This window comes from Crinia signifera, chromosome 3 (genome assembly GCF_055691185.1).
Source record: "Crinia signifera chromosome 3, ASM5569118v1, whole genome shotgun sequence".
Lineage (NCBI taxonomy): Eukaryota > Metazoa > Chordata > Amphibia > Anura > Myobatrachidae > Crinia > Crinia signifera.
The window spans coordinates 164,605,925-164,624,120 of record NC_139219.1 but is presented as its reverse complement, the minus strand read 5'-3'; the positions used below and the strand labels follow the sequence as shown (position 1 = coordinate 164,624,120).

At 42.7% G+C, this 18,196-nt stretch overlaps 1 protein-coding gene across 3 annotated transcripts in view; it reads right to left on the bottom strand.

The window, feature by feature from the left end:
• Positions 1–804: 804 nt before the first annotated feature.
• HS3ST5 (heparan sulfate-glucosamine 3-sulfotransferase 5) overlaps positions 805–18,196 on the bottom strand; it is a 312,296-nt gene continuing 294,904 nt past the window's right edge. For all 3 annotated transcript variants that reach the window (XM_083176864.1, XM_083176863.1, XM_083176865.1), the window contains 2 exons: positions 15,175–15,313; positions 805–4,705 (listed from right to left, as the gene is read on the bottom strand). In XM_083176864.1, the coding sequence (XP_083032990.1) occupies positions 3,775–4,705; positions 15,175–15,281 (1,038 nt within the window). In that variant the 5' untranslated portion in view covers positions 15,282–15,313 and the 3' untranslated portion in view covers positions 805–3,774. The remainder of the gene's footprint in view (positions 4,706–15,174; positions 15,314–18,196) is intronic.

Genomic DNA, 18,196 nt, shown 5'->3' with positions numbered 1-18,196 from the left:
ATACTTCACTATGGCATGCATTTATTCTTCCACATGTGCTGAGTGAATTGAAAAACTTCAGTGCTGGTTCAGGATTCCGAGCGCCGGATAAGTGCCTTTCTCAATTTTTGTTTATATGGTGTTTTGTGAAGGTCATTGAGAAACCTTTGTAGAAAGGTCACTACTGTGCAGCTGAATGCGCAATATATCTATTCTCTTAAACTTGTTTGCTAAGAATGAGAGATGTCCGCACCTGAAAGCAGGATCTGGAACAGCGAAAGGTTAAATGAGGCATGTGCAGAAAAGGGTTGTGTGGATTTGGGTTTAGGTAGGGGCACCAGAAATATCATTGTACAGGGCCCCAAGATTTCTGTTGCCAGCCCTGTGTAGGGCACAGCAATAGAGAACAACCCCTTTGCTTTGAGACTCTATTTCCCCCGTCGAGAATAGCGGTGGCACATTGAATACCCCCCTGAACCTGGAGAAGTGGTAAAGTGGAAGATGATAATGCACCAGTCAATCAACTCTGAACTGTAATTTTTCAAACCCAGCCTGCAACGTGACAGTTATTAGCTGACTGGCTGCTGTGTTATCACCTTCCACTTTATCACTTCTCCAGGCTTAACACATTTGCTACAATTACAAATTGTACAATGTATTTAAATTTTGCTCTATAATATTATACAATACAGTACAATGAAATACAAACAAAAACAGCTTTTGAAACTGTTACACATACTTTTTTTTTTACTTGGGTTTCAAAATCGTTTTCAATTATTGTAAATAATAAGGAAGTTCATGTGAAAAAAAACCACCCACAAAAAATATACACATTTAGTGATTTAATTCATTCCAAGTTAAATAACCACAATAAAACTTCTCACAATAATTTAAAGAGTCATACTCAGTTTTACAAAATATAGTTACTTAATGTGAAACCAGTATGTACAATAAAATATACATTATGTACAGTATGTCTCTTCTGATAAACAAACACATTAAGGGGAATGGCCAGACCTATGGTTGCTATAGTCAGCATGCTACAAGTGACAGGTACCTGTACAAGAAACTGTTAGTGCAAATTCACTACAGAAACTTTGGAACAAGAGTAAGACAACCACTGTTTGACTGAATAATATGAACATTGTATTTTCTCATTTATTGACTCTTAAAGAGGCAATAAAATATGCAATTAGGCAACTTAAATAGTTCTATAGTATCTGTAGATTGCGTTCTATCGCACAGTATAATCAAAAGATACCGTATACATTGTTTTACTAAGCGAATCCTTTTCATTGTATGTTTTCTGTGCAGAACATACACTGCTAAATATAATAGAAGAGTTTATTTGGTATCAAGGTTGATTATTTTTTTGTTATACTGTCACTGCTTTTTAAAATACATTGTTGAGGGTGTGCGTATCTGGCAAGAATGGATGCCTTTTTATTCAGGTTCAGTACAACTTCTCTATGCTGTTTTAGGTGTATTTTGCCAAGAGCAAAAACAGATTGTGCTTCCTTGTATGAATATATGTATTTAAAGACAGGTGCCCTGCTAATTGGCATGTACCGCTATTCTCCAAAACAGAATATATGAGAGGATCACCAAAGGCAAAACACACCTAGATCAAAGGACCACATCATTTAGAGTTTTATTTTTCATGTTCTGGAACCTTGATCAAACATACTAACTCTTAAGATATCCACTACAAGACAGTATTTCACTTTGTTCTTACATTATCGCTGAAGGGTTCGATACCTAGCTGTATTATGTAACTGGTAAAAGGTACACGGCATACAAAAGAGTGTCACAGTCACCTACACGTGGTAGATGTTGCATTGTGTGAGCTTAGACAATATTTATGATAGGTCACCTTATCAATTCATTAGTAACTGGTGACATCAATGTGTCACAAACATGTTCCAAATAACCGGGTACATTTTCAGAACTACAGATTAAGGATACTCAATGGGTAACTTCACTATGTGTAGGTGACAAGTTCATCCTATTGTGCTGGAACCAAGGGGGTAATTCAGACATGATCTTACCGCTTCAAATTCGCATGGTGGCCCATAGTATGCATCAGAGGCGTAACTTAAACTCAGTGGGCCCCATAGCAAAGTCTTGAAAGGGCCCCCCCTCATTCTTGGAAAGATGGAGAGATAGTGTCAGGCAGAGAAAGAGAGAGACAGTCAGGGATAGAGAGAAGGAGTGAGTTGGGAAAGAGTGTCAGGAGAGAGAGAGATACAGTACCGAGAGAGATACAGTACAGTAGAGAGTGGTTCAAGAGATAGTGTAAGGGAGACAGAGGAGGGACTAGGGGAAAGGCTATCACTTGCGCAGGGGGGGTTTATCCAGCACAGATGCAGGAGAGACCACCAGGCTGGGGGATACACGACGAACAGTTGAAGGGGAGCAGGCTGTCAAGCTGGAGATCAGAAAGGGGTGGGGGCGGGAGAGAGCGGGCTGTCACTTACTGATGTAGGTAGTGCATCAGCGGCGGGTCACCACCATCATGGTGACCCGCTGAGCCTATACTTAGGAGTCCCATGTCAGGCCTACCCCTGCTCTTCCCAATGCCTGCCCACCTACTTTTAATTGCAGCTCTTTCGATAAGGCAAGGGTGCGACACAGGTTTCTGCTTCCATCCGGGTCCACACCTCTGCGGCGTTACAGCTCTGCGGCACCCGGCACGGAGGAGGAGACAGCAGGCTGGGTCTGTAAAGGCGTGCAACTAACTGAGACGGTGACTGCCAGCAAGTGCTGTTGTGACCCGGCAAATCGAAAATAGAGAATGCAGCTGCAGCGCCCTCTAGAGTCTGGTGCTCTGTGCTGCCAGGCGAGGACCCTCTCTGAGTTCCGTCTCTTCTCTAAAAGCCAAATCATAGCTTCTAACTCAGCGCGGCGCCGCATATCAATTGTATAAGGTATAATACTTCAAAAGGGTGCAGGGGATTGCCTGCTGGGCTCTCGGGCCCCCCCAGCCCTCGGGCCCCATAGCAATTGCATCCCCTGCACCCACTATTGTTACGCCACTGGTATGCATGTGCAAGGCTGTCCTGCGATGAAAGCAGACTACTTTCTTTGCGTATATCATACGCAAGGTGATTGACAGGAAGAGGGCATCTGGGGGCCAAGGAAAATTCTAGGTGTGACAGAAACACTGGAAATGTATGGAAAAATGCAGGATTGCCCAAGCATTTTAGGGGAGAGTGTGTGATGTCAGCAACAGGCTGGATGTGCCTGTGGTCATTGCAGCCACTGAGAAAGTCTCTGGCTACTCCGAGCTTGCAATGACTGGTGCAGTGTGTAAAAATCATTGGCTGGTGAGAGGCTTCCGAATGGTTTTGAACATATTCGCTCAGCTCCGAATAGATTATCAGCCGTACACATCAATTCACACAGCAATCACATCAATACACAAGGCGGGATTTCACTCTGGTGGAGCAACATCTGCCTAAATTTTGGCTTCTGCGAATTTGCAGCCCAGCGATCAGGTCTGAATTACCCCCAAGTGTAAATTGTATCAATACTAGTTTTCTTAATAGTATTGTTCATTAATGTACATTAAAAAGTGACGTATTATTATTTTAGTTAAACCTATGGAAAGAATAATTTAGTTACTTCTCAGAAGAAATTTTTACCTTTAAATATTTGGTCACATACATAAATGACACTTATTCAGGAAATGACGCAAAACTTACTCTAATAAAAGTGTCCATGAAAAGTGCATAATTGTCCTGTTACAGACAGTAATGAAGCGTTGTGCAACACACAGTGTTGTAGACAATATAATTAGGGCCAGTTAAATGTCCTGCCAGTGATCTGGTAAAACTTCTGATTGAAAGGATGAAAGAATTTGTGCAATTTGGTAATAACTGAAGGGTCGACCTCGGGATGTATGCGCCCCTTGCTACCTGCCAGGCACTTGTTAAAGACAATATTAAATCTCAAGCAATAGAACCCCCGGGTAGCATTAAAGTAAAGGTTGTATTGACTTATCCTAGGTGGCAGATTGAGAAACTTTTCCACCAGTTGCAGTTCTGGCAATGGTTCTGTGATCAGCCGATCCCCATCAACAATGTGGAATTGTTCAGTAGGAAAGTACTTCAGCCACCTTTCCAAATGCTTGGTATAGATACTGGTCCTCACAGCCTTGTACTTAGTGTTCACCTCACAGGTGTTAGAATCCATAGCCATTTTTTCAAACTTGTAGTAAGTCTTGTTCTTCCTTTCCTTGCCCTCTAGCACCTGTGTGTAGTCAGAAATGGCTCTTGTTGTTGGCTCCCTAACAATGATGAGTAGTTTAATGGAGGAGTTCATTTTGTATATTCTTTCAGGAACCTCATCTGTGATAAAGTAAGCTGGGCTTTTCTCTATAGTGATTTGGTGAGGGTGGGAGAATGGCATCTTTTTCCTGTACCACTCAATACCCTTTGCGTAGTTCTCATCATTGTCAAAATAATGTATCTCTTGAGAAGCCTTGACCACAGCAGGGTGGAGATTTAACATTTCAAGTAAGGCTCTAGTTCCTCCTTTTCTTACACCAATGATAATCGCCTTTGGTAGCTGCTGGACCAAATTGTGGAGGAGGATTTGCTCTTTAGTAGCATTTCCTTTCCGAAATTCATGTAGAAGTCCTCTCTTATACTGCATAGCACGGAGAGCGATTGCATCCTGACTGTGTGGACTTAATCGACTTTCGATTGGACAAATGGGAGGCAGTCTGTAAGGAATGGAAATAAAGAATTAGGTACACTGCTAAATGATGCGAAAGCCAGCAAAACAAAGGGCATGCAATATAGCTTTCCAAGCTGGACTCCTTTTCCTGACAATGTATTTTAACGCCATGAGATAGAATTGCATAACCTGCAATTTAATAAGCTACAAACAGGAATTTGACATATTAAAGACAGGGCCCAGCTTCCCTTTTTGGAACATCTGGAATGTCTGGTGAGTCCTCCAGTGTCTGCAGCACTGGCCGCACTACTCCTCCTTTACATTACTTCAAGGGGAATGTGAACTTTGTTTATGACAAATTATAAAGTCCTGGTCCCCCTTTCTGTCTAGGCCCGGGACTGGAGTCCCCACAGTCCCGTCCTGTCCCCCCCGTCCCCCCCATCCCCTGATGGGTTCCCTGGTACCAGCTACCCATGCCACACACGGGTTGGGATCATTTGGTCTACACTCTACAGCATGATGGTCGACAGTCATTAGGTCAATATGGGAAAAGGTCGACATGGGAAAAGGTTGACATGGTTATAGGTCGAAAGGTCATTAGTTCGACAGGTAGTTAAGTTCGACAATGTCTAGGTCAACAGTCAAAAGATCGACATGGGGTTTTTCACTGTTTTTTTTCCTCCTGAATGTCAACACAGTTGACATGGACTCGCTCGCGATGCGTCGGGCACACTATTTTATTTTCCTACCATGCCCTATTGGACGGTAGGGCATGAAATTCCGCCTGTCGGCACATGTTTGCTCAAAAAACAGTGAAAAACTCCATGTTGACCTTTTGACTGTCGACCTAGACAATGTCGAACTAATGACCTGTCAAACTAACGACCTGTCGAACTAATGACCTTTCGCCCTAGAACCATGTCGACCTTTTCCCAAGTCGACCTAGACCCATGTCGACCTTTTCCCATGTTGACCTAATGGTGTCGACCTAATGACTGTCGACCATAATGCTGTAGACCAGATGACCGCATCCTGCCACACACTTGTGTAATACAGGTATGTAATACACAATCACAACTTGCATAGCACAGCCATTTCAGATGCAATTTGTGTTTTGACTATTGTCACACTTTACATGTGTTGTCTAAATTCATTACTTTCCTTTCTGCAACGTTTGTGAGGATGACTTATACAGTATGTATGCACTTTAACATACCAGCAACCGCATAGTATTCGCATTCGTCTAATTTGCACTATGTGGATGACAGGTGACATGTCATTTGTAAATTGTCACCTGTCATTTTCAGGTAAAAGACTATTCATTCTGAAATGCATTATGGTAATATACTGTCTTGCAAATAAATGTCATGTAACAACAAGTCTTATTACCAGCATCATTTGTTATTTACTATCCAAATGATACAAACAAATATGCTGTTGGTATTTAACATTACCTACCCCGCCAGTGAGGAGCAGTAGTATCCCTCTCCTCAGTGGCATCCTCCGCTATCTTGCCAGCAGGCACCACTGCCGGGGTGCTCTGTAATGTACATGCACAATGTGCATTACACCCGGCAATGCCTGAAAGGCTTTGCTGATCCTAAAGAGGTTCCGCTGGATCCCTATTGTTGGCAATGGGGATCATATCGCTCTTACCCTCTAAAGATGGCATAAATGGTACAGAGGCAAAAATAAATAAGCTACGCTGCTGTTTGTTAAATACAGAAAGGAGGACATAAGCTCTTTAGCAAGTGTTAAACGGGTTATATCTTATTTTTAAATGGGCCCTATGTACTCATTACCAGTTTTTTTTTTTGGGGGGGGGGGGGGGTTTGATTTTCAAATGTAATAGGGGAAACAGTCCATAATCTGCTATATATAAATAAATATGTTGCTTCTAAATCTTTCACCAATAGCAGTAATTTAGATTAGATTACATACTGATTCACCAGATCCATATGGTTTTGTCCAAATATACAATCTCCCTAGGTCTAGAACATTCTGGCAATCCCACACAAATCAGGACTTAAATTATATAAAGTATAAGTGGTTTACCCCAAGCTTTATACCACTAAAAAGCGTATTGGGTCCCCTTACTTGTTTATTGCACTGCATTTTAGTCTACATCACCAACGTTTGCCAACGTTTACCACCACTTACTGCTTTTCCCTTAAAGCTTAACCCACTACATCTAGCCGATTCTGGGCTACTCCTTGGGTTAGTACAGTCTATTTGACCGAAGTAACCCTAGACCTATCATTTGTTTACGCAGAAAGCTTGTTTCATAGCAATTACTTAGTAAGTAAGCCCACATTAATTAATTGAAAAACCCCAGTGGTGTATTTATAATGTGTGCAGTGTGCATCCGGGCCCCTGAGTCCAAGGGGGCCAACACCGCACATGCTGCACCCAGGGCTGGATTTCTCACTAGGCCCATGAGGCACGGGCCTAGGGTCAGCACCTATAATGGGCAGCACCAGAGCATGTTCTGCTCCCCGGCGTTTTCCTAGGGCATTTGGAACGCCATGGGGCCGGCTCCGGGTCACAGTGGTGGTTTCAGGGACAGACGACGCCGGCTCTGCTCCTGAGCTGCCTTAGACAGGGCAGCTCACACACTGAGCTGAGCCTGTGCAGCGTGAGGGTGGGAGCACTGGTACGGGCGGCTGTAAAGGGATGGACGGCCGGACGCTGCACAGAATAAAGATACCGGCGCAGCGGTGTGATGGTGCGGCCACTGGCAGGCTTTACACAGCTGCGGTGAACTGTATAAATGCGTCCGAGTGGGGGGCAGATACGCGCGGTGCTGGCGCCAGGTAATATACTTACTTAAGTGGGTGGAGGAGAGAGGCCGTCTGGGCTGGCTGCCACTGTCAAAGATGGCCGCTGGTCCTTGAGGAGTGCAGCCTGCTGCACATGCCCAGACACAGCAGCTCCTCCTCCCATGAGCCTTTGCGGAGTCTGATTTTGTGAAGTGTGACTGTGACTGCCAGCCCAGCCAGCCTCCTTACCTAGCTGCCTGTTGCCCCACCAGAAAGAAGCAGATGCAGGTTGTTTATAAAAAACAGTTTTGGCTAAGTCCTGCGCTGTGAGTGGGTTGACCTTACTAATCCAATAAAACAGTTCTTAAGAACTATCACACCCCGTTAATTGCTGCTGTTCTATAAGGGGTAGCTCCATGCCCCAAATTGACTAACAGAGGAAAAGAAAAAATAGAACTGCGCAATAAAGGGGGAAATAGCACATGCAATTTATTTACGTACTAATATGAAAACATATAAAACATACACAGATTTAAGAAACAAATATGAAAATTAATAAAAAGGGGTACATAAAATATTTTAGCACAACCGGTCGTGTCTGATTAGTATGCAGGTTTAAAAACATATATGTTTCGCTTCCCTTGAATTAGTCACAGTCATATTAGTGTGTTAGTTGATTAGAATGGCTGGTTTATTAACAGTCTTGTTTATGGATTAGTGAAACAACTTGAAATCAATTTTGGATTAAACTGTTCAGGTTTTTATGTCTGGCCAGACAGTTTATATTCGGGGTACCTTACAGCTGCCACCTGTAATTCCTCCGGTCTCCCAGTTGATGGTGCTGAATCACCTTTTGGTCCAACTATATCTGGAGTCACCTTTGGGTGGGTGGTCTGGTAGTTAACCTGTATGGTTTCCCTTCTGGTGCAAAATTGGGTATCCAACGCGTTTCCCCGCCTCCGGTCACGGTCTCAGCGGCTTTTTCAAGGAAAAGAGATTAGCAAGAAGAGGTTTACATGTTATGTCCCATATTTATACCTGTATTTCAGGATGGCCTGAGCGGCGTGGCTTAACGCCGTCTGGCCGTTTCCGGCTGTGCGGCAACTTCCTATTGTTTGTAACCCTGCTTCCGGTCCGTGCGTTCCACTGAACCGGAAACGTGTCATTTTGCGTTCCATTCGGGAGTGTCCGTCATTTGCGCTCCCTCAGATATGCCTCCACAGATTCCATTATACATTTGTGGGATAATACATGCGGCGGCCATTTTTACTGATGGAATAGGCATCCTATATAGATGTTTTCTTCTGTTGGATGCTTTACAGAATGTGCAGTAGCCATTTTTGTTTAGGGAAGTCAGGGAAGCAGTAATATCCATTTAGTAAACGGACTTTTAGTAATGCATTATTTTTAGCATTATTTTGCAGATTGTGTCCGTTTTGTATATTATACTATATATCTGTGTTGCCACATAAACAGCTGTTATATGCTGCGCTGCAGATATTATTATTCTGACACATACCACATTTTATCACATATCATTGTCTATCGATATATTTATAATGTGATAAAATGTGGTATTATGTGTCAGAATAATAATATCTGCAGCGCAGCATATAACAGCTGTTTATGTGGCAACACAGATATATAGTATAATATACAAAACGGACACAATCTGCAAAATAATGCTAAGAATAATGCAATACTAAAGGAGCCCACACACGCGCCGATGCCGGCGGTGCGATGCTATGCGATGGGGTGCGCGCTCCCGCGGCACCTCATCGCACAGTACAAAAAGTATGTGCTGCACATACTTTTTGTACTAGCCTTTTCTAGCATAGCATCGCATCGCATGCACATCGTATGCACAAGGCATACGATGCGATGCTATGTGTACTAGTTAAGCCCACAACGCACGCCAGCATCGGTGCGTGTGTGGGCTCCATTAAAGTCCGTTTACTAAATGGATATTACTGCTTCCCTGACTTCCCTAAACAAAAATGGCTACTGCACATTCTGTAAAGCATCAAACAGAAGAAAACATCTATATAGGATGCCTATTCCATCAGTAAAAATGGCCGCCGCATGTATTATCCCACAAATGTATAATGGAATCTGTGGAGGCATATCTGAGGGAGCGCAAATGACGGACACTCCCGCTACCGCCGAATGGAATGCAAAATGACACGTTTCCGGTTTAGTGGAACGCACGGACCGGAAGCAGGGTTACAAACAATAGGAAGTTGCCACACAGCCGGAAACGGCCAGACGGCGTTAAGCCACGCCGCTCAGACCATGCTGAAATACAGGTATAAATATGGGACATAAGATGTAAACCTCTTCTTGCTACTCTCTTTTCCTTGAAAAAGCCGCTGAGACCGTGACCGGAGGCAGGGAAACGCGTTGGATACCCAATTTTGCACCAGAAGGGAAACCATACAGGTTAACTACCAGACCACCCACCCAAAGGTGACTCCAGATATAGTTGGACCAAAAGGTGATTCAGCACCATCAACTGGGAGACCGGAGGAATTACAGGTGGCAGCTGTAAGGTACCCCGAATATAAACTGTCTGGCCAGACATAAAAACCTGAACAGTTTAATCCAAAATTGATTTCAAGTTGTTTCACTAATCCATAAACAAGACTGTTACTAAACCAGCCATTCTAATCAACTATCACACTCATATGACTTTGACTAATTCAAGGGAAGCGAAACATATATGTTTTTAAACTTGCATACTAATCAGACACGACCGGTTGTGCTAAAATATTTTATGTACCCCTTTTTATTAATTTTCATATTTGTTTCTTAAATCTGTGTATGTTTTATATGTTTTCATATTAGTACGTAAATAAATTGCATGTGCTATTTCCCCCTTTATTGCGCAGTTCTATTTTTTGCATATAAAAAGTTAGTTTTTTTCACATACAGTACTGTGTTGTAAAAAGGTGTGTGTGTGTGTGTCCACATTCACATACGGAATAACAATTCTGAAAAGCTGATCTGAATGCCTGCGGTAAGGGTTAGTAAGGACTAAAGTCAACCCTTACGGCAGGCATTAAGATCTATATTTAATAGATATTGCACTTTCGGTACTTGTTTCCTATCTGGGCGCCCGCTAAGTTAATTGCGCACCATGCTATTCTCCGTAGAGAAATCTGATCGCATCGCATCGTATACATACACGATATTGAACGATGCGATGCGATCCGATTCGATTTCCCATAGGAAACAATGTTAAATGGATCAATTTACCCAAATCAGCATAGGGAAGAATGGTAAATGGGCCAGAAACCCCAAAAAAACCCACAGAGCAGTGGAATGTCCCCCCAAAAGTAGTTGACGCCACCCCGCCATCAACGTGAACCCGAAGCGTGGCGAGCGCAGCGAGGGGCGGCGGTACGCGTCCTCCGACCTTTTCATGCCCTACTATCCACTAGGGCGTGGAGTGAGAATAGAATAGTGTGGCGAGCGCAGCGAGCCACCGAGCCCGAAGCGTGGCGAGCGCAGCGAGCCCCGCGAGGGGACGCGGATACCTTCACAGGTAAACGCGTCCCTTCGCGGGCTTCCCAGGTGTCCGCGTCGCCATGGACACCTGGGAAGCCCGCGAGGGGACGCGTATAACTGTGAAGGTATCCGCGTCCGCTCGCCACGCTTCGGGCTCGGAGGCTCGCTGCGCTCGCCACACTATTCTATTCTCACTCCACGCCCTAGTGGATAGTAGGGCATGAAAAGGTCGGAGGACACGTACCGCCGCCCCTCGCGGGCTCGCTGCGCTCGCCACGCTTCGGGTTCACGTTGATGGCGGGGTGGCGTCAACTACTTTTGGGGGGACATTTCAATGTTCAGGGGTGTTTTTGGCCCATTTACTATTGTTCCTATGATAATTTGGCTAAATTGAGCCATTTCACATTGTTTCCTATGGGAAATCGAATCGGATCGCATCGCATCGCATCGCATCGTTCAATATCGTGTATGTGTACGATGCGATGCGATCCGATTTCATTACGGTGCCGTACGTAGAAAACCTGGGCGCCCAGATAGGAAACAAGTACCGCACTTTCTGTTGATAAAATAAATAATATTTATTTTCATAATTAATTCAGATTTTCAGAATTGTTTTTCCATTTGCGAATAATGTGGACCTTACTAGCATAACTATGTTTGATCAATTTTTATACTTCATTTTAATTTTGTGATTTAAATGACTAATGCTAGTGCAGTGTGTCTAAGGGGGTGGACAAAAATGTTGTGCCTAGGGGCGGCCTGACCCCTAAACTCGCACCTGGCTGCACCCATTTTAAATATTTTCTCTCCGGAGTCCAGTGATGGAAAAATGTCCACCACACCATTTTTCCCAGAGATCTGCACATATGTAGGCAGTGGGGTCTGAGTACTCTAGTGCTCAGACCCTACTATTTAGAGATACTCCCGGCAGAGAGAAGGGAGTCCAACCGGAGGAGTCTGCACACGAGCCTCCTCCCCTGAAAAAGCCATTGCTAATTTCACTACCAAACAAATATCTCCTAGATCAAATGCGCCCAGTCCTCATTTCTGCTGTGACCATATTGAAATCATAACTTCAATTCTTAACACTAACACTGTTATTTCCATGAAAAAGAGATATCCCCAGAACTGGGATTATTAATAATTTCCTACGGATGGCAGAAGATGTCTAACTATAATCAGTTGATATATTTCCAAGGTACATTGGAAAAATAATTTCCATTGAAGGGGTATTACCTATACTCTTCGGCCATTGGAGATCTGCAGAACTGAAGTCTCGGTTTGTTTTCTGGCTTATGGAGTCATTGGTATCCCACAAAACACAAACCTTGCTCTAAGAACCCAGAGAGTTGTCAGAATCCCAAACTAGAGAATTCTGGGAATCCCCAAAATTAGTGCAAAGGATCATTTACTTTACAAAGAATACCTGGAAATTAACTATATTGCTCTACGCATTATGGGTGGGATGCTCTAAAGCAAAAATGCGGTAAAAACTCTGTTATTGTGTTTTTTTCTGTATTTTTGTAGAACCCACACACTGGGTTACTGGCGCGTGGCTGGCGATACCCCATAGAAGCTATGGGCTTCTCTTTGCGACCCCCTCCACCCAGAACTGGCTGCGCCACTCCCCCTTCACCTGTGTCTAGGCAGCTTCTTGCTGTGCTACCTGGACCAGTGACTTCCTCCTTCCTAGCTCTGTACTTCCCCTTTATTGTACAAGGAGGAGGAGAGCCCTGCAAGCAGCCGGGCACAGCAGGAGGAAAGAAAGCCGCCGGGGACCCGCTGTCCCATCGCCAGCTGGTTCGCTACGGGCAGCCCTTAACATAACATAATAATCGCATATCTTATTATCGATACAGTAACCGGCTAAGTGGGATGGCGGATGTTAGTGCATCCCCCTAGATATCCTGTTTAACTTGGAAGTAATTATATCCCCAAACAAGTGACATTTTGCGTCAAATGCCAGTAGAGAAAGCTACAGAGATATACTGTAGGGGGTATTCAATCCCACACCCCTATTTCCGACGGGGGAAATAGTGGCAGGTGTCTTTCCTGACAGCATTGAAGCAGCATATCAACAGAACAAACCAGTCAGGTCCATTTTGCCGAGAAGGGCCATGGAGATTTGAGATTACAGCAGTATCTCGACGATCCACGCGCGTTTCCATGGACATGCCCCCTTTTCGGCAATCAGCCGGTGGAACATTGAATCCCTCCTGCCGAAAAATAGGCGAGAAAAATTAAAACGGGCCAGGGTCCCGAATGGATTGACTATACGTAACTTGGGCATTTACTTAAATACATATAAATGTTATTATTTCCAAAATGAAAAAGGACTACTTTGCTGTCCATATTCAGTAACCAGTCTAATTTATCCTGTATTTCAGCGCAAAAGTACCAAGATCTGCTCTGAGCATTATGTGTTTCTTGGGACAATCATTACATTAGTATTGCTATGGACAGATGGTAATTCTACATTATACAGGGGCGGATAAGCCTTGGAGAGAGATAAAGTGGAGAGAAATAAACAATCATCCAATCAGCTCCTGTCATTTTTAAATACAACCTGTAACATGGCAGTTAAGAGCTGATTGGCCAATACTTTATCAATCTGCAAGGATTAGTTCAGCTCCCCAAAGACAGTAACCTAACTTGAACTTTACAGCCACAATGTATGTGCCATCAGTTTCATTGAAATGTTGTAAGGGTAAAAAGAGTGTTGCCTTGTAATAATACATGTATTCTGAACCCTGTATTATTCTGTAGCCCTGCACAATCAATCAGTGACACAAGGATGTAGGCCCTGAGAACAGGGAATATTAAAAACTGTTTCACATTTTGCCATTTGTGCTTCAATACAGAAAAAAACAAAAAAATATATATTGAAAGCACAGAGGAAGATTAATTTACATTTAAAACAAGGACTTATAATCAAATACAAGACAGCGGACACTGCTGGGCGATAGTATCATCAGTGGTAAATTTGCCAATATTAAATCTTTTTTTTTTTAAATCAATAAATGTTTCAAAATATTTGCTTCAATTTTTAAATTAAATAACAATTAAATTTTTAAACTATATTTTTTCTACAAAACTACAACATACAGATGGAGCCAGCCTACCTCTTGCTGGCGAATCGCCAGATTGTGGCGAGGCGCTCCATCTGACTGAGACGCGCGTGCGTCTCACACCCACGCGCGTCTCAGTTTCCGGGGCGGCGCGGCGACGGCAACCCTGTCCATCTCCGCTTCAGGGAGACGGACAGGGTTAGTTGGGAGAGCGGGGAGGCGGTGGTGACCCGGGGGAAGCGCCGTCGGAAGGGGACACGCGCACATCTCGTGCGCGCGCGTCCCCTTTCGCAGATCAGATGGCGGCTGGTGGGGGATGGCGGCTGGCGATTCTTCCGCCATCCCCTGCAAAGCTGGGACCAGCTCCATCTGTACAGCCCAAATCTGTCCAAGTAAGCTATCTTACATATAAACACATCTGTAAAGAATGGCCCAGCAATGTATAAGCAATCAATCCAAGCAAATATCTCTGGGGCAGCTAAGCATCACTTATATGCCTTTGGCAATGTCTTTGTGATAAACTGCAGTCACAATTTATGTTTTTTCTAATATGATGAGAAAAGATAAAATAAAAATCGTCAAACCCACTTTTGACTGCAATTGAGGTAATAATAATAATAATTATAATAATCATCATCATCATAATAATCATTAAAAAATAAATGTCTAAAATGAAATGGTTTCTCTGAGCGTTTCACCAGGTAACAGTGCCAAAAAATCAGTACACAGCTTTTAAGACTATCAATATCTTGGCAGTTCCAGAAACTCCCAGGTAATTAACATTAGTACGCTCAGTCCCTGAAGCTGTGTTTAATAGGAATACTGATCTGATTAGCTGCTCAACACTGTTGGGCATGATACAAAGTACAAATTGCATTATTTGCCCACTTGTAAATTCTCCAACACATAAATATTTCACAGGTCCTTAACAATTATAGGCAAGAATCTGCTTGAATTACATTTTGTTGCTTAAAAATGCTGCTTTACGCATATTAATACGTTACAGGTTATAATATCAATCAACATTATTAAGTTTGTGATACAAACCGGTAATACAGTATATAACATAGAATACTATATTTAATACTTTTTTACATTTTTACCATTTTTAGCTGCATTCATTTTATGTCTGCGTATATATTTTTATACTATAAATATATATATTTTTTATAGACACTTACCTATCCAAGCTCCCAACTCTGGCAACTAAATATAGGAGGCTTCCAACAGCAAGACTGCCTAGCACAAAGAGCTTCTGTCTCAGCAACGCCTGCTGTTTGAATAGCATGGCCCTCCATCAATCTTCAGGACTTCTCCAGTCTGGGGAGAACAGCACACATAAACCAGACATCAGCAAGTGGCAGTGTACATGCTAATGTTTATTAACCAGCAGTCAATCATTCCTTAGCTACAAGTGATTAAGACACACTTGAAAAGAAAAAAAAAAATATCAAAGAATAATCATCACTCTTTAGAAAAAAAAATGTACACTTTACAGAATTAAACCATGACAAGCCATCTGCGGTTTTTAACCCCTTCATGACAGAGCCAGTTTGTGCCTTCATGACAGAGCCCTTTTTTTCAAATCTGACATGTCTCACTTAAGTGGGGATAACTTTTTTTTGCTTTTACTTATCCCAGTGATTTTGAGATTGTTTTTTCGTGACACATTGTACTTCAAGTTAGTGGTAAATTTGGGTCGATACAGTCTGTGTTTTTTTGTGAAAAATACCAAAATATCGTGAAAAAATGGAAAATTTAGCAATATGCAAAATGTCACATTTTCTGCTTGTGAGACAAATAATCATACCACTCAAAATAGTTAATAACTAACAAAGACCATATGTCTACTTTATGTAGCAATCATTATTTCAACTTCCTTTTCATTTTTTTGGACACTAGGAGGCTTCAAATATGACTAGCAAATTCTCAAATTTTCAAGAAAATTTCAAACACTGATTTTTTTAGGGACCAGTTCAGTTCTGATGTGACTTTGAGGGACTTGTATGTGAGACACCCCCATAAATGATGCCATTTCAAAAACTGCACCCCTCACAGTATTCAAAACAGCAGTTTGGAAGTTTGTTAACCCTTTAGGTGTTTCACAGGAATTAAAACAAAGTGTAGGTGAAATTTCAAAATTTCTTTTTTTTTGCAGAGTTTCAATTTTAATACATTTTTCTAACGAATACAGTAGATTTTACTAGAGAAATGTGACTAAAAATTGATTCCCCCAATTCTTTTGTTTTCAAAAATATCCTATATGTGGCCCTAGTGTGCACGTTGACCAAACCACAGGCTTCATAATAGAAGGAGCACCTACTTGATTTTGGAGCCTCCTTTTTATGAGATTTTTTTTTAGGCACCATGTAGGTTTCTAGGCACCATAAGTGCTAAAAGTTAGGAACCTCCCCCACAAGTCACCCCATTTTGCAATCTACACCCCTCAGGGAATTCATCTAGGGGTATAGTGTACATTTCAAACCCCCAGGGGTTTCACCAATTTTGGTACAACTGGGATGTGAAAATGGAAAATTACATTTTTTTACACAAACATGCAGTTCTGGCTCAAAATTTTTCATTTTCACAAGGAATGAAGGAGACAAAGCACCCCAAAATCTGTGCCCCAATTTCTCCCGAGTACGGCAATGCCTCACATGTGACCAAAAAATACCAGTTGGGCGCATGGCAGGACTCAGAAGGGAAGGAGTGATTTTTGGATTTGGCAGCACAGATTTTGGTGGAATGAATGGTGGGTGCCATGTTGCATTATCAAGACTCCCAAAGCACCAATACAGTGGAACCCCCCCACAAGTCACCCCATTTTGCAAACTACACCCCTCAGGGAATTCATCTAGGGGTATAGTGTACATTTCAAACCCCCAGGGGTTTCACCAATTTTGATACAACTGGGCAGTGAAAATGAAAAATTACATTTTTTTACACAAAAATGCAGTTCTGGCTCAAAATTTTTCATTTTCACAAGGAATGAAGGAGACAAAGCACCCCAAAATCTGTGCCCCAATTTCTCCCGAGTACGGCAATGCCTCACATGTGACCAAAAAATACCAGTTGGGCGCATGGCAGGACTCAGAAGGGAAGGAGTGATTTTTGGATTTGGCAGCACAGATTTTGGTGGAATGAATGGTGGGTGCCATGTTGCATTATCAAGACTCCCAAAGCACCAATACAGTGGAACCCCCCCACAAGTCACCCCATTTTGCAAACTACACCCCTCAGGGAATTCATCTAGGGGTATAGTGTACATTTCAAACCCCCAGGGGTTTCACCAATTTTGGTACAACTGGGATGTGAAAATGGAAAATTACATTTTTTTACACAAACATGCAGTTCTGGCTCAAAATTTTTCATTTTCACAAGGAATGAAGGAGACAAAGCACCCCAAAATCTGTGCCCCAATTTCTCCCGAGTACGGCAATGCCTCACATGTGACCAAAAAATACCAGTTGGGCGCATGGCAGGACTCAGAAGGGAAGGAGTGATTTTTGGATTTGGCAGCACAGATTTTGGTGGAATGAATGGTGGGTGCCATGTTGCATTATCAAGACTCCCAAAGCACCAATACAGTGGAACCCCCCCACAAGTCACCCCATTTTGCAAACTACACCCCTCAGGGAATTCATCTAGGGGTATAGTGTACATTTCAAACCCCCAGGGGTTTCACCAATTTTGATACAACTGGGCAGTGAAAATGAAAAATTACATTTTTTTACACAAAAATGCAGTTCTGGCTCAAAATTTTTCATTTTCACAAGGAATGAAGGAGACAAAGCACCCCAAAATCTGTGCCCCAATTTCTCCCGAGTACGGCAATGCCTCACATGTGACCAAAAAATACCAGTTGGGCGCATGGCAGGACTCAGAAGGGAAGGAGTGATTTTTGGATTTGGCAGCACAGATTTTGGTGGAATGAATGGTGGGTGCCATGTTGCATTATCAAGACTCCCAAAGCACCAATACAGTGGAACCCCCCCACAAGTCACCCCATTTTGCAAACTACACCCCTCAGGGAATTCATCTAGGGGTATAGTGTACATTTCAAACCCCCAGGGGTTTCACCAATTTTGATACAACTGGGCAGTGAAAATGAAAAATTACATTTTTTTACACAAAAATGCAGTTCTGGCTCAAAATTTTTCATTTTCACAAGGAATGAAGGAGACAAAGCACCCCAAAATCTGT